The sequence below is a fragment of the Megalops cyprinoides genome, chromosome 19 (genome assembly GCF_013368585.1).
Source record: "Megalops cyprinoides isolate fMegCyp1 chromosome 19, fMegCyp1.pri, whole genome shotgun sequence".
Taxonomy (NCBI): domain Eukaryota; kingdom Metazoa; phylum Chordata; class Actinopteri; order Elopiformes; family Megalopidae; genus Megalops; species Megalops cyprinoides.
In genome coordinates, this window is record NC_050601.1 from 17,276,819 (window position 1) to 17,303,437 (window position 26,619).

Below are 26,619 nucleotides of genomic sequence, written 5' to 3' on the forward strand. Positions count from 1 at the left end.
AACTTTAGTATTTCCATTCTGAAACATAAAATACAATCTATACAGTGTATCTCCAAGAACACCTGTACAGGGATAAAGCAAATGGAGGCACAAATGAACTTTTCATTCCTGCACAAATTGTCAGTTGGCAAATAAAAATATTTAAATATTTAAATATTTGGAACAGAGAAAAAGAGGGCTGACAGACACCCAGGTACAGGCATGGCTTCAAGCTATCATTGAACTCTGTCCTTTGTTGGCAACATGTAAAAACTGCAAGTAATGGCAAGCAGGCAATCTGAAGAATGAACACAACATTAATGATAAAGTAGTCATACCCCTGTTAAATCTCAGTCACAGCTCCTGCCAGCAGACACTTATTTGACCATGAAGAATCTGCTGTCTCTGAGCAGCAAGTCCTCTGTCATTTCCACCATCCACTTCCACTTTAGACATTCTTCTTCTTTCCTCATTTGTTGACTGTTAATGCTCAAACTGAAACAGCAATGTGCTAGTCATCATTGTAATGTCTCCTTTTCTGAAAGGAATGCCAGTCTGATTACTCAACTGCACTTCTCCGGCCCAGTGTTGCGTGTATGTTAATGTTCAAAGACAGTGTACAAGAAAAGCATGGGGGCGAAGCTCTGTATCTCCCTGCTCCTCTGTGATGGTGGGTGTGTGTTCTGTGACTCTCTGCTCCTCTGTGACGGTGGGTGTGTGTTCTGTGACTCCCTGCTCCTCTGTGACAGTGGGTGTGTGTTCTGTGACTCTCTGCTCCTCTGTGATGGTGGGTGTGTGTTCTGTGACTCTCTGCTCCTCTGTGACGGTGGGTGTGTGTTCTGTGACTCCCTGCTCCTCTGTGACAGTGTGTGTGTGTTCTGTGACTCCCTGCTCCTCTGTGACGGTGGGTGTGTGTTCTGTGACTCTCTGCTCCTCTGTGACAGTGGGTGTGTGTTCTGTGATTCCCTGCTCCTCTGTGACAGTGGGTGTGTGTTCTGTGACTCTCTGCTCCTCTGTGACGGTGGGTGTGTGTTCTGTGACTCTCTGCTCCTCTGTGACAGTGGGTGTGTGTTCTGTGACTCCCTGCTCCTCTGTGACAGTGGGTGTGTGTTCTGTGACTCCCTGCTCCTCTGTGACGGTGGGTGTGTGTTCTGTGACTCTCTGCTCCTCTGTGACAGTGGGTGTGTGTTCTGTGACTCCCTGCTCCTCTGTGACAGTGGGTGTGTATTTTCTGACTCCCCTCCCCCTCTGACAGTGGGTTTGAGTTCTCTCTCTACTCTGGAGTAGCATGTGGTGACAGCCTGTAGCCTGTTTGTTCACCAGCTCATGGGCAGCTGCACTGGCCCAGGTCATTAGTTGCCAAGGGAACCTCATTTTTCTCTGTTCAGGCTTCATCTCTCAAAGCCCTGTGTGAATGCGTGCACGTGCATGTGTTTGTATGTGCATGCCCATGCTTAAGCAAAGATGCTTGAGAGAGAGAGAGAGAGAGAGAGAGAGAGAGAGAGAGAGTGTGTGTGTGTGTGTGTGTGTGTTTGTGTAAGACCGCCAGTGGACCTGTCCACCTGTTATAGAAGTGACTGAGAAGAGGGGTGCTGGGCATTCGAGCAGTGCGGCCTGGGAAATGGCGAGATGGTTTAATCAGCAGGGAATGGGGGCAGCGGAGCACAGTAGGATGTCAGCATGCTTCTCAAACAACCGTCTCGCAATTTGTCCCTCATAATCAGACACCTGAGGCCGTGCAGTTCTCTTTTTTTTTTAACACGAGTGGTTTTATGTTTTCAGTGCTACAGTCTTTAAATCACCTTACATGTTGGTGCGCCTTCTGCGTTTTACAAGATAAATTTATGTTTTGCCTTTACTGACATCATTTAATAGGGTCATTTTCAAGCTAAAACAACCCTGTTAAGACAAGCTAATAAGTGACTATCTGGGACAGCTTTCTATGCTAAGCTTGTGCTCACATTCTTTGACCCTTCTATGCTGGGTAGTGGCACATTCCAAGCACCTCTCTCAGGTGGCATTACAGCAGTGTCCCATCCAAAAATATACCGCACAGAGTGGCCTTTGCTGCCCTGGCCTGAAAGCTCTCCCTTACCGTGGGCTTACGGGTTTAGATGTCACTTGCCGTTTCATTTCACTACAGGAAGACTCGCGTGGCTTTTCTTGTGCAGAGCTTGAACCAGACCTTACGTCATGATTGCGTCTGTGTTGCCTTATTGGCAGTGAGAGCTGTCACTTATGACATCAGGCTGAGTACTGCTGTCTAGACACCAACTTAGGTGCTACCTGCTGTTCAAAGCTGTTTTCCCTGCAGAAATTTGTCTCGGCTAAACAGAAGTGAATAGGAATTATGAATTATATGGAACCCCCTCTGGAAACCGGATTAAGCAAGCCAGCTTGGTTCCAGTTGTTCAGCAGGAAAAGAGTACCAGTGGACTGAATCACAGGGCATCTGCATGCACCCAGACAGGTACTCCATTGATTTCCATAGCGAGTCCCTGACATCCGTCACCCTGGCTCTTCTGTAAGCATGCTCAGCCCCAGACTGACGTACACCTGCCCGAAAAGAGCCAGTGCATTGTGGGTAGGGGTCAAAGTCCCGCAGAAGGGCTGAACACCTACTCAGAAACACAGCTGTTCAGGGGCACCGGGTCTTGTGGATGCTTAACACCTGGCAAAGCTGTGTGGTACTGTACATGACTAAGCTCTGACTAACAATGGGTGAGAGGCACAGGCTTGTCTTTCAGGCTTCCAGTGTAGTCTCAGGGAGACGAGGTGCAGATTTGGGCCCAGCAGGACATTTCTTCTCAGAAGAGATGGACCACAGACCTAGCTTGTCACCACCTTTGCTCAAAGAGAGCTGCCAGCAAGCATGTGAAGCCTGCACTCCCCTCACATGCTCTTTCATCAGGCCCTCACTGTTCAGAGGCCTGCCTTTTCTGTCCTGCTGAGCTGGAATGCAGCTTTTCCGAAAGTGTCACCTAAACCTTCAACCCTTAGCTCTCAAACGACTGGAGTCTTAATTTTCTGAGATTTAATAACACAAGAGAGTAAGGCACAGGTGTTTAATAAGTGTGTGGCATGCAGCTTCCTGCGCGCAGTGTTGAAATATTTTCGGGATGTCCGATGAGCCACCTCGTCACCTCTAGACCCAACACCAGCCTGCATTGATGGAACTCGTGACAGAACTGTTTTTTAACTGCCGCCTCAGGTCGGCATAATTCATGCAAACCGCTCTGAAAAACACTCTGTGGAAACTAAATTAGCGGTCACGGTGGCCAAATACCCAGAGCAGAGTGCGCCTGAGAAAGGACCCGTCTAATATGCAGTGTTCTTGAAATACTGCGGTAATGTCAGGGCAGATGGTTTGTGCAGAACATCGCCACTTTCACCGAACAGCTCTGAAAAGCTGGGCCAGCCTCCAGCCTCCACACACACTCCCAGCTGTCACTTTTCACAATGAATCATGCAGTATCGCTATCTTAAAAAAAAACACTGGTTTAAATAGCCTGACTTTAAAAAGAGAATCGTAAACTTGTGGAATGACTCGCAACGCTGATTATGAACGTGTTCCTTCCCTTTCTCTGATTGTGCCTCCTTTCCTTCAAGCGGCAGTGACCATTGGTTGAAGCGTCTGCTTGTTTCTTTCCCTGCCGTTGACATTGGTTACTTGGTAGCCTGGTCATGTTTTTGAATGGTAGCTCTCGCTCAAGTGGCTCCCAGAGCCCAAACCGCCTTGGTTCCGTGGTCTCACGGCCTGACACTCGCCATCTCCCTGGAGATTCAGTCACCGATGTCAGTCAGCCAGCCCTGGATGTCTACGCTGTCCACCAAGGACAGGAGAGGAACAAGTGTGAAAGAAAGCTGTAAGAGACACTAAGGTTACAATTACACCAGCCCTGTAGGTAAAGTCAGGGTGTCTGAGCAGTGTGCTTTGAAGAGTACAGTAAGGTAGAACTCAGAGTCTTGTCTTTAGTGATGTCATAGCTGGTACATAAGCTGTATTTGCTGTGTGCTCTGTTTAACTCAGGACTTTAACCGTGCTTTACTGTGGTAGTTATACTGTGCCATTTAAATGTTTTTGTTTCACTTGCCTGTCACTATTGTTCTGCTTTGCTGATGGGGCACACAGGGCACACCATAAGTATCCTGCGTTTCAGGGATTCTCTGGCAAAGTTTGTGGGTATACATGCCTGTATACTTGTGTGTGGTTGTGGCGGGGTCAGGGGATGTGGGGAGCTGTTAGGCTTCTCTGTCTTTGCGTTGAGTGTGAACAGCGATGCCATGCTGGACTTGGAACCCCCTCCTCCCTCATGCAACGCCCTTCCTACTGCCATCACCTCGTTTAAACGTCACATGTCCGTTTTCCCTGCAGACATAAGAAACGGAGTGGCTGTTGTCAGTTTGAGGTACTCAGGAGCAGCTGACAGTAACAAAGCCCTCTTCCCAAACAGCTACTACTGCTAAATGTATATAGAGTGTTGGCAGTTACAGGGCAGTAGTTTGCCCAGGAGGAATCAATAACAAGAGGAGGGAAGCCACTGATAGTGGGGCATGTGTGAAGATGACAGATTGTGTATCTTTCAAAGTGAGTGAAATACTATCCCCTGACCCCTGCTCCCATCACAACCCCTCACTACAGACAGTGCATGGGACGGCGGGGTCAAAGGGTGATGACCCCAGCCCTGCGTCCAACCCCAGCCTCACGCCCCTGGCCCGGCAATAGGGAACAGGGTAACTCAGCCCCCCAAGCCCTCCCCACCACACTTCCAGTAAGCATTCCCATCTGTGCTCTGTTCCTGCCCTCACTCATGACCCCTCTCCCTCTCTCTCCCTCTCTCTCCCTCTCTCTCTCTCTCCCTCTCTCTCTCTCTCCCTCTCTCTCCCTCTCTCCCCCTCTCTCCTTTTCTGTCCCTGTCTCCCGTGCTGTCTCTCTCCTGTTCTGTCTGTCTTTCTCTCTCTCTCTCTCTCGTTTGTCTCTGTCTGTGTATATGTGCGTTCTCTGCTCCCAGCCCCCCTGCGGAAAGCAAAGTTTGTGGAGGGCCCTCGCATTCCAGACTCGGAGCTTGGCTCCCCCACACACACCTCTTCCCCTGCCAAGAACCCCAACCTGGATACGTTCTGTCCTGGTAAGCTTTCCCTCTTCATGTGTTAGGATTTGTAGCCCCCCAAATTTGTATTTGAGCATTGTTTGTCTGGCGTCCGGGTGCATGTTGTGTGTGTGTGTGTGTTTGTGTGTGTGTTTGTGTGTGTGTGTGTGTGTGTGTGTGTGTGTGTGTGTGTGTGTGTGTGTAGTGTTCTGCTTTCTGCAGCATCATTTTCAAAGCCATGAGTAGTGCTGAAGTCACTACACCCCCCCCCTTTTTTCCCCCCTGTCCTGCTCCCTCCCACTGTGGTACTTGGACTCAAACTCTCCTCGACTTCTTTTGGTTTTCTGCTGCGATCGCAGCCAGCGGTGCATCTGAAATCCTGCGGAACAACCAACCCCCTCTCCCTCCGCTCCGCTTCCCCCCCCCCCTCCGTGACCACAGAGGGACGGCGATTCTGGATAGAACAGCAAGCCCAGTTTCGGGGGGGGGGGGCTGCGGCTGATCGCCGGCACTGGCTGGTCACGTTTCTCCTTTTTTCTCTGGGACGTCCTTTTTTCTCGCGGCCGCCCCCTTTGCTAGCTCTCCCCGATCCCGTCACGGGGGGAGGGCGCCTCGAAAAGCGGAGCCGTGTTTTCCGTGGGCAGACCGCGGCGATCGTGGATGTGAGGAAGGTCTCCGCAACGACTTGAGGAAGGGCTAGGAGGAGGAAGAGAAGGAGGAGGAGGAGGAGGAGGAGGAGGAAAGCCGCGTGGTCCGGAGGGCAGCGGCGGGGGGAAAGGCGCTATGACAGCCAGCGTCCCTCGCCCGCGTTCCTTCCTCAAACGGCTGGCGGGTCTGTGCTGCTCCGCGTGCGTCCCGGGCGCGTCGCCGAGCGCATCGCCGAGGGCGACCGGCTGCGCGAACGAGGTAGGGGAGAGAGCCGGAGGAGGCGGAGGTGAGCACACGGGGACGCGCGCGCACTCTCTCTATAAACCCCCCGCCTGTCTGTCGGCTGGCGTATTTATAACCTGCGTTCTTAGCACCTCGCTCTCATTATCCCCGTGCGCCTGACTGTGCCTCCCGCGTGTCGAGAGGCCTGTCATTCACAGGGACGGGATTGAGGTTCGCCGAGGTGCGATTTGTCACGATTAAGGGAGACGTGCCGGAGACGAGGGAGGTCAAAACGCAGGAAGCAGGCTGGTCCTGATGCAGGCAGGGGAGACGGTGTTCTCCGGCTGATTAAAAGGAGGCTGTTTAATCAGGGGGCCGCAGTCTGTCCATACGTGCGCACGTCGTCTCTTTGCGTCGCAGATGTTTCTGACGAGCATTCTGTGTGTTGCTCCCCATTGCCTGTTAGCGCGGCCGGGGTTTTACCAGGCCGTGTAAGAGGCCTGGGTCAAGGGAGGCACGGCGCCATCCCTACAGACCCGGGACCCCAACAAGCCGAGGGGGCCCGTAGCGGCCATACCCCCCTCTGCCCTTCAGATGTCTTTGGTCTGCACTCTGCTGTTTAACCGCATCCTTTGCTTAGGGGGATTACTCTTAATCCATGTATCTAAAAATATGTGTACGGATACGTGTGTAGCAGGGCAGGGGAGTGTGTGTTTGTAGGGGTGGATGCCACTGTTAGGACTGTGCAGCAGTGTATATAACTCCTTGGAAGATGTGCTGGACGTGTTTGGGGGGGGTTTGGAAACCTGCTTCTCACAGGGCGTCTGCTCTGTGTTTCATTGTCGCCTTTTACCACGCAGACGCTTTTTCCACACTCGCCTCGGAAACTCGGCTTTTATTGTCAGGCAGGGCAGGACGTTTGTCTGCGCAGTTTTCCAGTTGAGTGACAACTCGCAAGCCTCATAACTCAGCCCGTCTGAAGCTTTTTAGTGTGTCTTCCCAGGGCGAGGAGGCGCACTCTTGGCTATACACAGCACTGTATGCCTGATCTCTAGAGCAGACTGCCATCGAATTTTACAGTACTGTATGGGCTGCTGTTAGCAGGTCTCTATATAAAGTGCATTTTCAGTCCTTGATGTTTAAGTCATTTCATATTAAGTCATTTCTTATATCTTTTGTTGATGAAAGAAAGGGGGAAAAAAAATTGAAATAGCCTTGTGGAGCATTTTGAGTATTAAGGTTCGGGGCCTCTGAATTCAATAAGAATTCTGCTCACAAGCCACTGGAAACTCTGTGTTAGTTTCACTGGAATGATGACTGCATTATTAGATTAAGTGGTCTATGCTGTTTTTCTTGAGCTTGCTGGTGTTATATTTAATATTCCGGGCTGGTTTCTGTTATTTCGCGTTTGGTTTCAGAGGGCGGTCGTCACTTGCCGTCAAGAAGCAGAGCGTTTGGCTGTAGGAGGTTGCACAAAGGTACTGTATCGGCACAGCCAGCAGGTGAATTGGAGCGGCTGGCGGGTTGACTTGCTGCCAGTCAGACTTGGCCAACTGGCATCGTGCTCGCTAGCGTCTTGGACCTTCAGCGAAGGACAGGGCATGCAGAAGGCACAATTGAGAGTTCTCACTTACTCCACTCTTTCACAAAGCCATTACTGAGGTTTGAGAACAACCACACTGCAGTCAGAATCCAGAAAGCAGCCAAATTTCAATGGTTTACTCCACACAGGAGGTTTGGGGAAAACGTTCAAGAATGCATTCTTCTATCCTTCATATATGTTTTTATATTTTTTTTTGTCTGAACAGGTCTGCATTTGTCTGTTACCATGTATTAATGAAGGTTTTCACAGAGCAGAAATAACTGTCGTCGTGTCATGCTCGGTGGTGTGTTTTGGGTAGTCTGTGGCATTCAGTTTGGTATCCCTTGTTTTAAACTTAATTAATTCCAAGTTTTAAGATGTGGTATGTGACAGAACGCAACACTTTTTACAGCTGTGCCCTGCAGAAAAAAAAAAAACCTCAACTGGACTGGGTTGTGACATTCTCAGACACACACACACACACACACACACACACACACACACACAGGAAACACGCTTAATGAGAGTCGGTTTGGGGAGTGTCAGCCCCCCTGCCCATTTCTTTCTGAACCCTGGTTCGTGTGGAATTTTGTGAGGGCCCCCGTGGGGTAAGTATCCACGGGTGGTATGAGTTTAGCATATGATCCGTGGAGAGGCCACAGAGCTCGGGCAGCCCTGGGTTGTTTGGTTTGGGTGGTTTTGCGAGGAAGAGGGTGTCATGACGGGCCATTACAGCATAGCTGAAACACCACCGTGGCCCTTGTCCAAACACCAAGTGACCCGACTCCATCAGACTCATCCTCGCCTGGCTTCTGGCTGTGCGAGTAAGGCTGGTTTATGGAATTAACCATCCCGCCGTCTCTATCCATGCGGCACTGTGGTTACAGAAACGGGTCACGGTTTCAGATTCTGGGTGTTTTTTCCTGTACCCTGAGGAATGTCCGACATGTGATTTGCTTCAATAAATATCGTCTGTGTAAAACGGATAAAATGAAACCTACGAAACCTGCTTGGAATGAAGGCATCCACTAATGACAAAAGTAATGAGAAGGAATTTGGTGCCTCCATTACACTGTCTCAGTGGCCCGCTTGTAGTTGCTTTTACAGCGACATGATCAGCTCGGGGCTTGGTTCCTTGCCGCTGTAGCCTTATGTGTTTTTCAGGGCAGCTCAGTCAGAAAGGGGTCAGTGGGAGAGTTCAAACATTTACACTGACATGGTCAGCTATTAATCAATCAGTTCTCCATGCCACCAACCCCCCCCCCCCCCCCCCCCCCAAAATTCCCTCATCAGCCACTCCCCAAGCCCCGGTCTCCGGCCCCCTGCAGGGAGTCTGACCTGTTTACGGGCCTGTCTCTGGCTCCTGTCTCTTTCCTGAAGGGATTTATAGCCCACTGCAGACAGGCGTGTAGTGTAGTGTGTATGTGGAGTGTGTGTGTGGACAGCACCTGTGTGAGGTGGAATACAGCCCCGCCTGTGTGAGGGAGTGACACTGTTGTGCATACGGTACCTGTTTGTTGTCCTCGAATGTTCAAAGGTGCAGCACACTGTTACCCCCCTGTAATGTTTACCGACCTGCCAAGTTTATGATTTATTGATGTCGACGGAACTGGCAGGAACAAAAGCCGTTTGCAAGCAGTCTGAATTTTCAGAATAGTGAACAAACCCAGACAGAATAATAAACAGAAGAGTGTCCACTCCTAACGCGCCCGTCGCCCCGAGCGCGCCGCGCTTTCCCCTGTTCGCACAGGTGCATCCGCTTAATTAATTAGTTAGGAATGAATTATTAATGACGCTGCCCCTCTCATGTGTATCCATGGCGACCACCATGCCAGAACCCCCCAACTCTCCCGAGCGCAAGGCGGGTTCATGCCAGGTGCAGGTGGGCTGGCCAATCCTCGAGCGGCCAAGGACGGAAAAAAAAACACAACGCACCAAGCAGGAACGCATTCCTTAGCCCACTGATAGTTGCCATGACAACCATCTGTCTCCCTGTTTCGCAGTGCACGAGTCTGTGGAGGGTGGGAGGGGGGAATCAAGAAAGTCCCTCTGTGTGCCCGTCTTTGATATTCATGCTCACATACTCGCCCCACAGGGAAGGCACCGTAGGTTATGTTTCATTGTACCGATTGATTACGGTGGTAACAGTAGCTATTATCCTTTGTATTTTGTTTGCTGCACGGGGAGATTGCCTGATGGGTGATGCGGAGAGAAATGAACTGAGTCACACTTTCCTCTTAATGGTTTATTGATTGAAGTGTGATTCCAAGGCCAGTGGTGAACACATGTACAGTAAAAAGTAAGAAGTTAAGTGTGAGAACTGTGGAGTGATTTCTGTTCGTGCACACAAAGGCACTCGAGCGTGAGACACCACAGACTTTTGTGTCCATAGGCAGCCGTTATACAGCTGACATGGCCACCAGCTCTAATATTGGAGTTCCTTGTGTAGTTACCATGCTGACCACTGCCATACCTGGCCTTAGCTTTGGACAGTTTGGGCAGTACCATTGCATAATCAGAGAGCTGGATGTCAGTACATAGCGGCTCTGTTTGTGTACCAGAAATGTACCATCAGGGTCTTGATGTGGGAGGAAACAAGGTTAGGAAGCCATGCGACCCAGCCATTTACATAGTAAAATTAAAATGTTTAGTTGTTAGTACAGTTGGTAACAAGGTGCAGTCTACACACGGCAACAAAAATTAGTACTAGGAGGTCTATCAAAATATTGTGTTCAGTCAACTTGTGGTAAGTGCTAAAAGTGCTATGGAGGGAAATGTAACAGCAAACATCTCAGCCAAAGCTTTCGTCATTGCCATTTAATCAGCCAAAGCTTTCGTCATGGCAGTTACAAATTAGTTTTGTGCGTGCCATCATTAGCTAAGTTTTTTGGCAAACCTGCTCACACATCAGTCAGTAACTTGTAGCATTAATCTTAAGTAAGCTTTCTTATGTCATTTGACATAGTCTGATTGATCTTCAAATTAACATAACTAGCTGTAATTAGGTAGTTAATGCTGACCAGTTACAAATGATGACATGTTAACCAGTTACGTGTGATTGCTAGTGAGTGTTACTAACCAGTTACTGTTAGCCAGCCTTATTTAATGTTAGTTTTACTACTGTGGTGCTCTTACATAGCATTAGACTACAGTTGCTAAGTATCACTCACATAGAATATTATTTTTATCCTTTTGAATAGCTGACATTGACTGCATGACTAAGTTAGATATATTCTGGACTGCATACCTTAAACAGAAAAAATGAAGTGCGTATATGTTATAGTCAGTTTCAAAAAAACAAAATGTTTTATTCTAGTCCAATATAGCTGTTCTGCCTCGTCTGTTCATAATATGACAGCCATCAGGGAATGCCTGCAATATATGGCAAAGTGCTGCATTTGCATAATCATTCTCCCTGGCATTCTAAGCAGACACCCACACACATTAGACATAGTTTGTCTTGTATGTACACACACATCAGCTTACCATCTCATCTCATCTCACACGCACACACACACACACACACACACACACATACACCCACACACACACACACACACACACACACATACACACGTGTTCACACACCATCTCTCAGACACACCCTTGCCTCCCCCGCTGAGTGACAGTACAAACGGCTGGCAGCTAACAAGAAGCGTGTCCGTTCCAGCGCCGATGCCGTCACCACGTCCCCCAGGAGCTGCTGACTAATCAGTAATAATGTATTCACCACTTTCCACTCAGTCGGCCTGCGGGAGGAAGCCATTACCGTGACAACGATATCCATTTGTCAGTTTGCACTATACAGTAATTTGGCGTGTGCAAAACGAGGAGAATGTAGATAATCAATGCTGTTGCATGTGCTCAGAATCATTAAACAGAGGGGAAAGTCTGACACACGTACCTGTACCGACATTGCTGGTGTTAATGTGGGCACCTTCCCATTACATTATTGTCATTTACATTATAATGTATGTAATGTAATGTCTTCTCAAACCAACTGTGCAATGTTTTGTGTGTGTGTGTGTGTGTGTGTGTGTGTGTGTGTGTGTGTGTGTGTGTGTGTGTGTGTGTGTGTGTGTATGTGTGTATGTTGGCTGCCACGGTTGGGTTCACTGCTCATTGGTCTGGCTGGTTTCGACAAAAGGATGCCAGGCTGCCAAGGGAGTTCTCCCAGTCCCAGCTCACTGGGCCATGTGATGCTTCATCCGGCTTGTTATCTTTATGGGTGCTCAACCACTCCACCTGGTTGGCTGTCATTGGTGGAGCCGCAGGGGCCTGGCACTGCTCTCTGTCTCAGTTCGCTCTCTATGGTCTTTTTTTCATCGGTAAAGAAGGTTCACAGAAGGGACAAAAATAACAAGCTTACATTGGGTAGTGGCTTGCAACTCAAAGGACAATTTTGAAAGTGTACATGTTCAGTAATTCAGTGCAATGAAAATATGTTCATCTGTTGACACCCCAAAGACTAGTCCCTAAGAATACCCCGGCAAGTCCATGTAATCCTTCCCATAAAATCTGCAAAACATCTTCACATATTTAATAAACGCTTCATACTTTTTATAAAATTGGGTCATATATAGGTTATACATTCTATTGTCTGTCCTTTAAGAAAAAGCATAAAGCTTCAATTGGTATGAATTCCATCACACTACTAATCCACTCTGATAGAGCTAGGGGCCTTCTCCATTGCCATAAAATAAATCACCTAGTGGCAATAACAGAAGGCAGTTTTACTTTTTGACCATAGGTGAAGGTGTGTAGATCCAAAGAATGCGTGCCATTGCTCTTGCATGAGACTCACCCCACTACCCTACAGCTGGCCCACTCTGTTGCTTTTCAGCAGCGATAATACTATATGGGTTTTGGAAGACAGTAAATTTTTATAGATCCGGTGCTTTGTTGAGCAGGGGTCAGAGGGTGCTGGGGGTGGGGTCAGAGGGTGTTGGGGTGTGGATGTGAGGTGGCAGATGGTGTTCTGTATTACTGCCTGTTTTTTTTTCCCAGCAATCTGTCCTCAGGGCAGGAAGTAACAAGTCTGATTCTGGTGTCTGGTTTTTGCTCTATTTAGGGACATTTGAGGCCGGTCTTCCAGACGTTTAACATTTATAAAAATAAAATGGCAAAGTACGGGTAGCATTTTACAGCTCTGAAACCACTTTGTCTCAGTTAAACTTACAAATGTAGCTGTTCACATTTAATCTGACCTTCAGATATAGAAATCCTACTCCTCAAGAGAACCTGTGAGTGGAGAACAGTGTGCCCAGATGTTTTTTTTTCAGTTACAGAAAGGGAATGAACATAAAGTAGTTTTGTTCAATGTAGACTGCAGAAAGTTAATGAGAGTGTGAGAAGTACTTTTTTGCAGCTGACATGCCTTAAAGTACTAAGATGTAGCCTAAAGTATGTCAATAATCAATGATAAAATTATGGTAAAGTGCATTGTGTGACTACTGAGAATGTTGGATTTAAGTAATAAATTGCCATTTAACACTGTAGTAGTAATACAGTATGGCAAAAACATGTTCAAAAAACAATTTTATTATTTCTTTATTTACCTGTACAGCAAACGAGTGAGGGTGGTTGAAGTACTGTTTTTTGGTCCATTATGTGATGGCACTGTGTGTTGGTATTGGAACCCTGTGAAAGTCATACCCTATTTAATAATTTGAGGGAATATTATGTATCTTGCAATGTGTGTCACATGAAACTGTGCCATGCCAGACATTGTGAGGGATATTGTTTAAAATGACTAAAAAGCTCCCATAATACTAATACAATACAGCTCTGCTGGATTAAGTGAATAATCATCATTATCTTTACAATGTGGAGTTGTCATCAGTATTACCTCCCGCACAGTTTTCCTGCAGGTTGTTCCTGGGTTGTGTGTTTATCTGGCATGTCTGAGATGTCTTCTGTCCTCTCATTGGCAAATTCAGACAGTAGAAGCATGGCCTCATTCTCACTGGCCACATTCAGGTATAGATTGACCATACCCTGTGGGCGCATACCTTTCAAAACAGTGGTTTAGAATTTAGAATTTCTGCAGGTATACCTGCACTATCTACCCTATTCCAGCAACACTAGCGATCAGTTGCCCCTCAGTCTACCCCTACATTTCAGCTGCTAATACAGTGTCACAAAGTAATGCTACAGGATTGCATAGTGTGTGTGTACTGTTTTATTTTTTGTTGTTCATGTGGAAGCTAGATTGCAAACTAATGAAACATGGGATAAAATAATTGTCTTTTGTCTGGCTTTGTCATTTCTATGTTTACTCCTACCATGCCCAAATTATATTTAACTGCATTTGTTTTTCTGTTAACTTCAGCTAGTGCCATTTGACAATAGGTTCATTTGAAAGGTGTTGAAATCTGCACAGTTGCTGAATGTCGTTTCTCTACCTTTCCCTCCATTTTGTAGCATTTCCTGTGGTAGCAGCATGCAAGAAAAGCCAAGGGCCTTTCCTTGCTGCACTGTTTAAACATGGGAGAAGCCACACCCAGCCTTAGGCGGTGTATATCTGGAGGCAGTTTAAACATGACAGAAACCCAGACCATGCTGAGATGTAGCTGAGTCTGGGATGCAGTAAATGCTCCGTATGAGAGCAGCCCTGAGCACCACCATGTCTCACGGCCCACAGTGAAGGCTGTGGCTTCTCTCAAGGGCCTGTGACAGATTGGGAGCAGTGCGATTAGAATCAGGAGGTACTGTTAATACAGGAGCTGAAGGTTTTTGAGGACTGCGCACCACAGTAATGCATAATCCATTTTGATATTTTACGCCTTGTACATCCACTGAGGTTTCTCACACGAAACTTGTCAGCATACACAAATGCCACTCTAATGCTATCAGACGCTGGTGGGAGAAGGTGTGACCTGCATCACACACCTTGTCTTCAGCTTACTGTGTGGAATGAGTGTTTCCGGAAAGCAGGGCCTCAACACCTCATTTCTCAATTCTGGACAATCTCTGCATCTGTGGCACTTCACAGATCTCTGGATAAACACACAGACACAAACACGCACACACACACACACACACACACACACACACACGTACAGTCATTTTTCTTCTCTTTTCTATTTAACTCTCGGCTCGCACTATGAAAAAGTAAGGTTGAGCTGGCCCAGAATGAGTTTACAGTTGTCAGGGTGATTCATAGGGTAATCAAGCCTACAGAATGGGTAGTTTATTGCATTATATAGTGCGTGTCAGCAGTAATTTTTTCGGCTTGCTCTGTTTGTGACGGACCACACCATCTCTCTTGTCCCAGGGGAGCCCAACCAGGAGCTGGGCCCCCCTCCGTCGGTGGACGAGGCGGCCAACACCCTGATGACGCGGCTGGGCTTCCTGCTGGGCGAGAAAGTGAGCGAGGGGCCGCCTGGAGCACAGTACAGCATGGAGGAGCAGGACGACAGCCAGGTGCGTCCCACAGAAAGGCGTCTCTCTCTCTCTCTCTCTCTCTCTCTAAACATCGGCTCAAGTGCGAACTACCACAGACACATAGCCCTTCATGATTGTATGTGCTTCCTTTTCTCTGATGGTAAGTCATTCTCTGATGGTAAGTCATCCACGTCATGAACAACTCTGTTTACGGGGCTTACCATTGCTGAAGGGTGGAATCGCAGTGCCCCAAAAATGAGATTCAAACCCGCGATCTCCAGTCACGAGGTTAAGGCCTGCAGAAGACCGGTTGTCCGATCGCCGCTTCGTGCTGCTGTCTGTCTCTCCCAGACGTTTGAATGGCACCCTCTAAAAGCATCTCCAGTGGAGTGGTTTATTATTGCAGTGCCAGTCCCAGCGCCCTGTGGGAGTGTGTGATAAAAGGGCTGCAGAGTGGAATTCCCTCTATGGGTTTGACCCATTAGAGCAGAGGCAGGGCTTTGAGCTGAGAGACCGAGAGCCGCCCTGGAGAATGTCAGGGAAAGCTCTCTCTTCCACCCTCAGCGATAAGCAGACACGTGTTTCCCGTTAGCCCAAGTGGGAGCGCGGAGCCCCGCGACCCGCCCTGAGAAATGCAGCGCCAGTCCCCCCCCCCTTCTTTTTGAGGTGAGATCTGAGGCCAGATAAGCCCCACCTGGAACAAATCAGATCAGAACGTCTGTTGAGCATTACAGGGACGTGGAGAGTTGGGGAAACAACTTCACTGTAACTTAGAGGCCTTGACCTACACCACAAGCAGCAGTGTTAGGCTGAGGCTGTTGTGTTTAGGCATGTGTCTCCTTCCTACATTAGACCATGAAACGTCTGCTGACGGATGTCTCCATCTCTTTCACCACGACAACCACTGAGAAACTGGCTTAAGTTCAAGCATTAAGGAAGAAAGGCCCTGCAATTTGAGTGATCTGCTCTGTCCGGGCCTGCTGTGATACTTGCGATGAACTTGAACAGGGCGTAGCAATGCTTTTGTGCTATAAAACAGAAAAACCAAAATGACATATATCACCTACAAGGATGACCAATCTTGGTTCTGGGAGAGATGCTTTCCAAGAGATTTTTAACCAGCTCATTATGCTAATAATGGTCTTGAACTGAACCCGTTGAACTATGCTTCCCATCTGAGTGTTAGCATTTCTTATCAGTGTTAGCAGAACTGAAATGTGTGGTGGATCGTGGCTCTGCTGAACTTGGACCATGCTGACTCGCTGCTGGAGGCCTTAGCATATCACTGAAACCTCGGGCTTGAGTAGGAAAGTCACCTCAAGCTCTAAGGACTGCCGGGGGCTTCAGTTAAGGAAGGGGTCCCTCATCTTCACCTACTGCTTGTGAGGGATATCACTGACTCTCAGTCATCTGGTTCAAGTTTGGAGTCACTAAGCTCCCATCTCCACATACAGCACTGAGTGGAAGCAATTCTCGGTCCAGTAAAGAGTTGCTGCAGGGATGCATGACCCCAGGCACAATCACAAAGCCGTTTAGTTATGCATATATATATGCTTTTTACTGACTATTTGTCTATGCATGCCCCCCCCCCATTGCCAGTGCAGATCTTATCCCTGTGATATGAAGGAGACCACAGGGCACCACAGAACTTCTGGTTTCCATGTAAATGGTTAGTATGGTGTTCTGCAATACTGTACTATCTCACTGTGCTATATAAAGGCCATCTGCTGTACCCAGTTCTGTGGATGGAAGACAGAGGAGACAGCAGCAGTGTAAAGGGAGAAAAACGCTGTTTCTTTTCCTCGCTAAGAGTGGGAAGAGTGGGCTTGGAGTGATTAGGCTTATGCAGCATTGTGTGTGGGTGCTGCGGAGATGGTGACAGGGTGTAAGGTGTGAAAAGAAGGTGTGCTTTTACACGGTGACTCACCCATAACCCCGTGCCGTGTCTGTTGTCCAATGGGAGCAGGCTGTGAAAAGACATGGAAAACTGGGCTTTCTTATGCAGCAGGAGGGAGAGGGGGGTCTAGTGGAGTCTTTTTGTCTTCACAATGGCATTACCGAATTAGCTGGAAGTCATGTACTGGAGTCGTTTGTAATTGAAACTCCGTATTGAGAACTTAGCTGCAGGTTAGAGTGAGCGCTTTCTGAAGCGGGGCTGAATTTCTGCCCTTGTCTGTAGGTGAGCAGAATGAAAGAATGAGGTCGTCACTGACACCCCAGAATCTCCCGTCGCCGCAGAAACGGCGCACTCCCAGCGATGTTCTCCACGAGCCACTGCTGTTTAACGCATCAGCAACAGCGTGCCAATTCCCCCGCTTCGCCAGGAGTCGTGAACCGCGTATGTTCGGGCGGTCACACGGGAGAGGAAGTTAACCAACCGTCACGCCAGCAGATGGATCATGTGACCGCGCGTTTGAAGAAGGTGACCCCTGTCCTCGACCGTGAAGGGCTGCAGCGTAGTGCATTGGCCCGTACGGGGATCGGGGGCGGGGGACAGCAGGGTACGGTGCCTTGTTACATTTGTAGTTCACGTGATCACTCCACGCACCCAGGCCTTTTGCTGCAGCCAGTCAAGAAAGAGGTGTTATACATTTGTTTGTTGTCGGATCAGCTCGAATTGCAAATGGGACGTGTTCCCGAGCAACCCCCAAGCCAGGCTCTCTCACAGTGCGCTACAGCTGGCGGTGGCAAGGGGTTGTGGCCACTTCCTGAAGGGTCTAGTCTCTGCATGGGACCCCTGGAACTGTAAGTGTGTGGCCTGGCAGTCAGAGCATTTGCCAGTCTCTATCACACTTTTCAGAATCAACACTGGCCAAGGCCAGGGGAGCTGAAATGGGGCTGTCAAGGGCACAACTAAATATCTACCCTGTGATTGAGATCATGCATCTCTGACCGATGTCCTTACCAGTGGGCTCAGATGTTCTGCTCCTCAGTGCTGCATTTGGAAATGGGAGTTCGGTCTCTCCCCAGATGGGTTTTGTTCAGAGGAGGCCCTACAGATGCAAGGGCACAGGAGAATGAGCCATGGTCAGTGCATTCCAGGTAGGATTTTGCTTTTGAGCGCCAGGTTTAAACAAAAGAATAAATGACAAAGAATGCTCAAAACCTATTAAATTCAATCACTTGCCTAGAAGTCATCTTCCACTGGTAATGGATATGTAGATGACTGGAGGTTACAGTATGATATATTAGATGGTCATTGAGTATACAGTTTATTCCTCCAGTGGTTGGAGAAGATGAAGAAACAGGCCCTGAAGAAACTTGTTACCAGGTGTTTCAGGGGTAAATCAGTATGTGACTAAACCCGGCAAGGGCTGTAGCCTCCAAAGCCTGCAGCATCATACTCCTGGTCCATGTCCTCTACTAAATGACTGAATATGAGTTTAATAACTAACCCCTGTGTGAGGCAGCAGTAAGAATTCCCACATTTCAGGTTCCCTGTCCCTGCTGCGTCTGGTACAGTGATTCAGAGCGCATACGAATAGCTACACAGCAGAGGGACAGAACCATTCTTCATTCAAATGATCCGAGGCCAACCAGCCCCCCCCCCCCGAGTCACTGCGCGGCGGCTCACTGGGGAGGCGGCGGCATTAGCGGTCCATTGGCCGACAATGAAACGACGCCCCCCCCCCCGGGGTGGGGTCACCATCCTCGCCTTGCCAAGGCTCCCGATGAAGATGGATTCTCCAGCAGCAAGCCAGGACTGTAGTACTGATATTAGTCTGCGCCAGGTCAGCAGCTTTCCACTCTGTTCCCAGGAGCCACACTGAATTACACAGGCCTTCAGGCATCAGTCACTGTGAAAAGACGTGTAGAGGGAGTCATCTATCAGTCATGTTGGTTTGTAAAGTCTGCGCTACAGGCTAACAGAGTAAGGAATAACATGGTATAACCTATACACAATGGATTCAACCAACGGGGAATCGTAGACTGAGATGAATGTAAAGAACATGCTGTGTAATGTGCAGAGATGAAAGTCATGCATTGTGCTACTGTAATGCAGGGTGTAACATGTTATTGGTGTAATAGTTCTATTGCTATAACATTATTTAACAGTGGCCTTGCTGTAGCACATTGTCATGTAATAGTTCTTTAGTATCACTTTATGCTGTGGTGTTCTCGCCGTGGTGCGTGTGTAACTGCAACGTTCTAACCCATTTTAGTGTAACAGCGCTCTTCTGTCAGACGTTACATTCCATTCATACAGTACAGACGATACATTGCCCCTCTTGTGTAACAGTGCTCTTGATAGAAACAATTGTTGAGTGACAGTGTTATTATGCTTGCGGTGCTGTGTTCTCTGTGTGACAGGGTCTGTCGGTGACCCAGAGGATCAGCCCCTGCTCCACTCTGACCAGCAGCACCGCCTCCCCCCCAGCCGGCAGTCCCTGCTCCACCCTGCCCCCCGCCCCCCCAGGGAACTCTGGGAACCGGGACTGCACCTACGGCTCCGTCACCAGCCCCACCTCCACGCTGGAGAGCAGGGACAGCGGCATCATCGGTGAGACCCCGACACGCAGAGCTTCATAGAGGGGGACAGCCAGGCACACTCAGAGATAGCAGCAGCGTGTATAGGAAACCTATACACAAGGCACACAGACACTCCCAACCAGCAGTCGTGCAGGCGTGGGTAGTTCATTCACTACCCACGCCTGTAATGTAGACATTCACATTACATTACATTATTGGCATTTAGTAGACGCGCTTATCCAGAGTGACTTACATAGGTTACAGTTTTTACATGTTATCCATTTATATAGCTGGATATTTACTGAGGCAAATCTGGGTTAAGTACCTTGTCCAAGGGTGCAGCAGCAGTGCCCCAGCAGGGAATTGCACCAGCAACTTGTTCGGTTTCTAGTCCTGTTCCTTACCACTATGCTACACTGCCACCCATTGCTGTTTTCAGACGGACAGAGAATTTTGTAAATGAATACCAAAATGCTTAGTAGCCTAAAAATGTAAAAATACATACTTGCTCCTGAACAAATTAGTGTGTTAGTGATGTACATACTTCTAGAAGACTGGTACATTCATTTGTTTTTTTAAGAGAGTAGCAATAACAACTGTACTAAGTGTACTGTACTACAAGTAACAACTTGAGTATTGTCTGCCTGCGCTAACAATGCTAACAATGCTGCCCTTCTCTCGCAGCCACGCTTACCAGCTACTCGGAGAACGTGGAGCGGGGGGGAAAGTACGGTGAGGGCTCGCGGGGGAACCTGAAGCTCTGGCAGTCCCAGAAGTCGGGCATGGACTCCTACCTGTACCGCGTAGACGAGAACATGACTGCCTCCACCTACAGCCTCAACAAGATCCCCGAGAGGAACCTGGAGACTATCTCCTCCCACTCCGTCCACTCCATCCCCCTCTACCTCATGCCCCGCCCCAACTCTGTGGCAGGTGAGCCCCCCTGTGATGTCTCTGTGCAGTCCTCCAGCTTGACTATGTGACATGAGAGAGGTAGAGACCGTAGTATCCCTACAGGGAAAGGTACCATCACTGCTATACCAACCCCACCCATCCATCTGGCTTTGCGATTCATCCGTCACAATGATTCTTTAAAAATGGAATTCTGTCCCTAATTACAAGGGGCTGCTTCTTTCTCCCATTGTAGTGAACTGTCACTCTGCAGAAAGGACCCTCATCCTGACAGCCCGAATGACATGGGCAGAATAGTCTCCTCTTTAAATCTACATTGTTTAAAAAATGCCATGCGGCATAATCGTTTCTAAGCCAGTGATTAAAAGAGTTGGTGGGTTTTTAATAATACGGGGGAGTAGTAGCAACAATTGCCACCTGTCTCGAAAACTGCCTGTGCATTTTACCACTGATAATAGCTGCGCTGATAAACGCAGATAAATATCAATCATTTAACCCACATTACCTGTCATTGTGCACATGATTGGGCCATTGTTCAGTGAGTCAGAGCCGCTGTGCACTTGACGTGCGCTTGGGTACAGATGAGTTGGGAAAGCGATCGGTAGCTGTCCTCAGGTGAACGCGCCAATCCCCCTTACAATCCCCATACATCCACACGCAGAATTTTTTCAGCAGAATTTCAAGCTTAGTACTCAAGCATCAGCAAACAAACAGTAAAGGTGAAAGGACTCGTGTTTCAGTAATGTCACACACAAGCAGGGATATGTTCAGATGTCTGTTGTAATAGTAAACGTAAACTGAATGTAATACCTGTAAAAAATAGAGGTAGTGTGACTTAATGGGGTCTGGGATTTAGCATCACATTGCTCCATTCCCACCTCTAGTGATTCCCAGGACAGCAGGTGCTAGTACCTCACATTCCCTCTAGGGGGCAGCATAAGTAGTGGCTTCAGTGTATGCATCATCATACTGGGTGAAAAAGTCAGCATCACTGATGTAGCTCTAGATAGTGTAGACTTTGGGTATATATGCATAATTGTACTGAGCCTTAAATATCAAAATTTCCTCCTGTGGTAGGCCTTAAATGCATACAAATGTTGCTCTCTGGAAGCCCCTGATTCCCATTGATCTCACATATGAGGATCAGTCCGTGCCTGAGACAGCCCCCATGTATTGTAACTCATTTTAACTAGCTCTTATGTATAACAGTGTGGTTAGGAGAACAAACATGGTGAAGTTAGAGTTGGTTTGGTGTACAGGAGACTTTCCTACTGTTTTCTGTGTGTACCAGCAGTTTATTTTAACTTGGCCAGAGCTGTAGAGCCGCAGTGCGCAGAACAGTGAGTCTCCATGCCATAGTATTGTGATCAAAGGCATTGCATTTGACTCTGGCTTCACCCTGTATCTGTTAGTATCATTCCGGTGCCATGCATGATAGGTGCCAATGATAGCCTCTGCCACTGATAGGAATAGATGAAATTCCTGGAGCTTGAAGTAAGCAGTTCATTGCCTTTCTGAGTACATACACGTGTTTCTAATATACATCGAGGCAAAAAAATGACATACCGTTGACACACGAATTGATAAATATAACTGATGTTTTAGTTCTCTGCCTAGGACTTCACCCGTTTGACCTCGCTGTCAGTTGCCCTAAAAGGGAACTGTGAAATCAGGGATCAGGGGGCCCTGTTTCTGTAGGATTTGGCCTCCCGTACAAAGCCAGAGCACCTATATATTTCCCTCTCATTTAGACGTGCAGGGCCTCTCCGAAGAAACAGAATCGGTTAAAGAGGGCGATACAGAGAGGACTTTGAGTACCTGATCCCCTCTGGAAGAGCAGGAGGAGAGTGGAGAAAGAGAGAGAGGGAGGCTGATGCACTGGGGAAGGAGGAACGGGAGGGTGAAACCAGGCGCGGAGTCCCTGGGCATGAACAGGGGAGAACATCAAAGCCCAGGGCTTTAACCGTTTCAATCCCCCCGAGTGACAGCAAACTGGCTTTGAAGTGCAGGGCATGAGGCTGAATGAAGAGAGGGATAAAGAGTGAAGGTACGAAAGAGGAGAGGAGGAGGGGGGCCTTCCTAATGAGGGCTGTGTGTCGAGAGAGAGAGAGAGGGAGCAAAAGAAAACCGAGAGAATTCAGAGAAACTGCAGGCTTTGGAAGAGTCTTGTTTATGCGCCAGTGAAATTATACCTATAATTCTTTGCCCGGTGAACTCCTCAGAGCGCCATCACGTTCGAAAGCAGTGCACTTTGTGAGCCAAATGCTCCTTTCCTCTCTCCTTCTTCCTTTTCTACATCTGAACAGAATAAACGCGTGTTTGTTGGGAGGGTTGTATTGTCTGTGAAGAAATGGGAATGGAACATCTTTTTCATCTCAGGTTGGTGTAAATAACCTGGTGAGGCAGCCTGTCAGCACCCTTCCAGCACATCAGGAACTTTCCACAGTGGTGTAGCAGCGGAGGGGGACGAGGTGGCTGCCCCCGGAGGGCAGCACTGTGTCACGTCATCGACACACCACCACGGTCTCTCCCTCTGTCTCACTCCTCACGGCTCTTTCACATCTCTCTCTCAGTATCACTGTCTCTGTGTCTGTTTTTCTCTCTCGTCACCATTTCAGGTTAAATAAGTACCCCGTTTCCAGGTTTGCAGTGCGTTAGAGCACGCACAGCGACAGCACCGCTTCACCCTGTCACTGTGCCAGGCACGTGTAAACCAGTCACGCAGGTACCCACCCACACATGTACTAGTGCGTACATTCGAGCACGCAGCTTAGATGGCTACAGAGGCGGCAGCACAAGTGTGCGGTCTGACAGACGCCGCAGACCCGGCTCGGATGCGGCGTTTTGTGGGATGAAACGTCCTCCTCCTCCTCCTCCTTGAGTCGGCAGCGAAACGCAGGGAGGCTTGGCTCCCTGCAGAGATGCGGCTGGACTCCGGCCATCCCCGCGCTGTAAAAACGCGAGTTCTCTGATTAAGCTCGCCGGCGCTTCTCAGGCAGCGAGGTCTCCGCGCCGCCATTAAATACCGGGAGTCATTTTATGGCACGTTTTCTCGCCACCAAGCGCGCTGGGTTAGCGCTTTGGCGGGGGGTGGGGGGACACGCCGAGTCTCGACACAGCACCCGGAACATGAGACGCAAGGCTTGGTGCAGTGCAGATGGAGCTTGAAGGAGCAGAACTGTGTGGAAGATGGAAGGAGTTCAGGAGAAAGGAGGCTGTTCATATACTGACTGCAGTCAGTAGTCCCTCTTTTGGCTTAGCATGTTCCACAAGTACTAAACGCATAGCAAACTTTGAGAGTCCTCTGTCCTCCAGCGCCCCTGCCCTGGACCCAGGCACAGACAGACGGTGCTGTCCGCTGTCCAGGGGGTAGTGCAGTCCGGATCCACAGTGTGGATGGCCCTCTGCCCACCTAGTACGCGCCCACTCTCTCCTCCCACTCCTCTCCCTTCAGCCTGCTATATGCACTGCTGATCTCCCCAAAGTTTGGAAACCTAATTGATGCTGCTGTAAGACACACACACAAACACACACACACACACACACACACACACACATACTGCTCTCCGTCTCTCTAAGCTCAGCTAAAGCTGGCTTGCCAGTACTTGGATCTGAGTTTGGGCAGATGCAGCTGTAGGAGCAGGATATTTTAAAGTAGTTTTGTAAGTCTTTAAAGTCTTTTTCACATCAGTTATTCAGAAAGCCTGTGTGGTTACCTTCTGGCAAGCTGAAAACAGATAGAGGATAATAGGTAACAGATAGAGGATAATATACTGATTAGCTGTGCTAGGAGTTTTATCTGGTATGTATTCGTAGTCATCTCACAAAGTAGTAACCATTACTGCAATGAAATTCAAGTCTGGAACTGTCCAGTGTCGTACCCATGCTGCTTTTCACTGTTGGTGCTGGTCTACTGGTCTTTGTAACTTTACCTGCCTGCCCACCATCCATCTCACTGTCTGACTTCAACACTCCTTCCCTTTCTTCCCCCCGATTCCACCTTCTCACTCCTCACTGATTCCCCTCGTTTCATTACATTACATTACATCATTGCTATTTAGCAGGCGCTCTTTTTTAGAGTGACTTACATCAGCTACAGTTTCTCCGCAATGTTACCCATTTATACAGCTGGATATTTACTGAGGCAATTGTGGGTTAAGTACCTTGCCCAAGGGTACAGCAGCAGTGCCCCAGCGTGGAATCAAACCGGCAACGTGTTCGGTTGCAAGTTGGGTTCCGTTACGAGTCCTGCTCTTTAACCACTATGCTACACGGTCACCCTGTCTGTTCCTTCCACCCCTCACGCCGCCTTCTCACCGTCTCTCTCCCTCTCTCTCCCCCCGCCTCGCAGCCACCAGCTCGGCTCACCTGGAGGACCTGGCCTACCTGGATGAGCAGAGGCACACCCCGCTGCGCACCTCCCTGCGGATGCCCCGGCAGGCCATGGGGGCCGGGCGCTCCGGGCAGGACCTGAGAGGTGAGGCTCCTCCCTCAGAGACAGAAAGGGACTCCGCCTTTTCAGAATGAGAAAGGCCCCTCCCACGCCTGTTATGTTTGTGTGTTTGTTTTGCTGTGAGGGGCTGTGATTTGTATTTGGTGAGTGTGTGTGGCATGGTACATAGGCAGCCTATTCCCAAACTAGCACTGCTAGAGGCCTGCTGTCCTTGCCGGCAAGGATCTACATGTTCATGCCAGTGGGTCGGAGCATGTTCCTTATCCCAGAATGGTTGTGGTTCTTCTCCTTTCTCTCAGGTGCTCGTGTCGTTATTTGCCTGATTGTCCTGTGCAGGTAACAGGCCTGAAAGGGTGAAAATGGGCTTGTACATTGCACCCCCCACCCTTTCAGAAAGCAGGGCAGTGTGTTTCTGTGTGCATTTCCAAGCTGCATCCCAGGGTTTGGGAAAGGTGTGTCTGCACAGGTATCACTTCAATTTTCTACCAGCCTGCAGCAACACCTGCAGTATATCAGCTCAGGCCAATGCAGACTTCGACCTTTAGCCAGCGCAGCCGAGACTCCCTGCTGCTCTCCTGTTTCTTCCTACACACTCACCATAACCCGCGCTGTGGCAGTGTGTACCTGACGCCCACGGAATGGAGCCGGGGAGGGTGCAGAGGGGCCCCGCTGCCCTGCTGAAAGGGCTTCGTCTGCAGGCTCCGCCAGGCTGCCTCAGCCTGCCGGTCCCCACCGGCTTCAAGGCCACCTGCCAGGAAGTCATTCTCACCTGATAAATAATGAACGCGCCCGACTGTCACAGCGGCTCTGCGGACTGACAGGCGGCAGACGACACCCAGCTTTTCAGCTGTGCCCTTTCCCACAGGGCTCCTCACCCTCTGTACACATTACATTACATTACGTTATTGGCATTTAGCAGACGCTCTTTTCCAGAGCAGCTTACATAGGTTATAATTTTTTACATGTTACCTACCCGTTTATACAGCTGGATATTTACTGAGGCGATTCGGGGTTAAATACCTTGCCCAAGGGTGCAACAGCAGTGCCCCAGCAGGGAATCGAACTGGCAACCTTTTGTTTACGAATCCTTGCCACTGTGCCGCACCGCCGCACCATGCGAGCTGTGTTCTGCAGTTCGCCCGGACGCTGCAAGCGTGACACAGCAAGCAGGGCCTTACCCACAGCGGTTTAAACCCCTCCCCTCGGCCGCCTTTGGGGGTTGAGTTTTTGAGGCTGGGGTACCGGGTGTGTGCGCGCGTGTGCAAGACAATACAGGTCTACAGGAACTGCTCTGTGACCACCTTTATTAAAAAGTGCGGTATGCAGCTCCTCTTACCAAGGTGTTGATCCGTCTCAATCCCGGATCCACCTACCTAATATTACCCGCAGCTCATCGATCACTGTAGTGCACAATCTCCAGCGGAGGCACAGGGGTTTTTATCATGCCCTCAGTAGCAGTTTTATTACCGGATGGGAGGCTTGCTTGCCACAGCACTTTCCCCCACACTGGATATGAAATGCACGCAGCTATGGCGCGTTACCTCTTTTTCCTCCTCAGCAAATCAGAGTTCCCTCTGCAGAAGGCGCCCAGGGAATAACGTGAGTGTGTACATGTATGTAATCCCACGGGCACACGTACATGCGCAGCACTTCATGCATTGTAATGGCTCAAAGTGGATCTGTAAGTGAGTTAGACTGTATACTAAGCCGCAGATGCAGAGAGGTGGTTTGATGAACTACTGTTATGCATTGCGGTTGGTAAGGGAGTTTGCTAAGTTGTTCGAAGTAGGTGTGATTAGATGAGCCAATTGCATTGCAGTTCAGCTCAAATCCACCACTGGACAGGACCACCGAGGGAATAGGGACAAAGTTGCCCT

General features: G+C 49.0%; 1 protein-coding gene across 7 annotated transcripts in view; it reads left to right on the forward strand.

The window, feature by feature from the left end:
- The window catches only part of LOC118794865 (protein TANC2-like), a 134,567-nt gene that overhangs the window by 84,478 nt on the left and 23,470 nt on the right, over positions 1-26,619 (forward strand). For 5 of the 7 annotated variants that reach the window (XM_036553148.1, XM_036553149.1, XM_036553153.1 and 2 more), the window contains 5 exons: positions 4,992-5,108; positions 14,798-14,946; positions 19,219-19,408; positions 20,062-20,310; positions 24,641-24,766. In XM_036553148.1, coding sequence (XP_036409041.1) covers positions 4,992-5,108; positions 14,798-14,946; positions 19,219-19,408; positions 20,062-20,310; positions 24,641-24,766 — 831 coding nt within the window. The remainder of the gene's footprint in view (positions 1-4,991; positions 5,109-14,797; positions 14,947-19,218; positions 19,409-20,061; positions 20,311-24,640; positions 24,767-26,619) is intronic. The other 2 variants (XM_036553150.1, XM_036553154.1) reach the window with 1 other exon arrangement.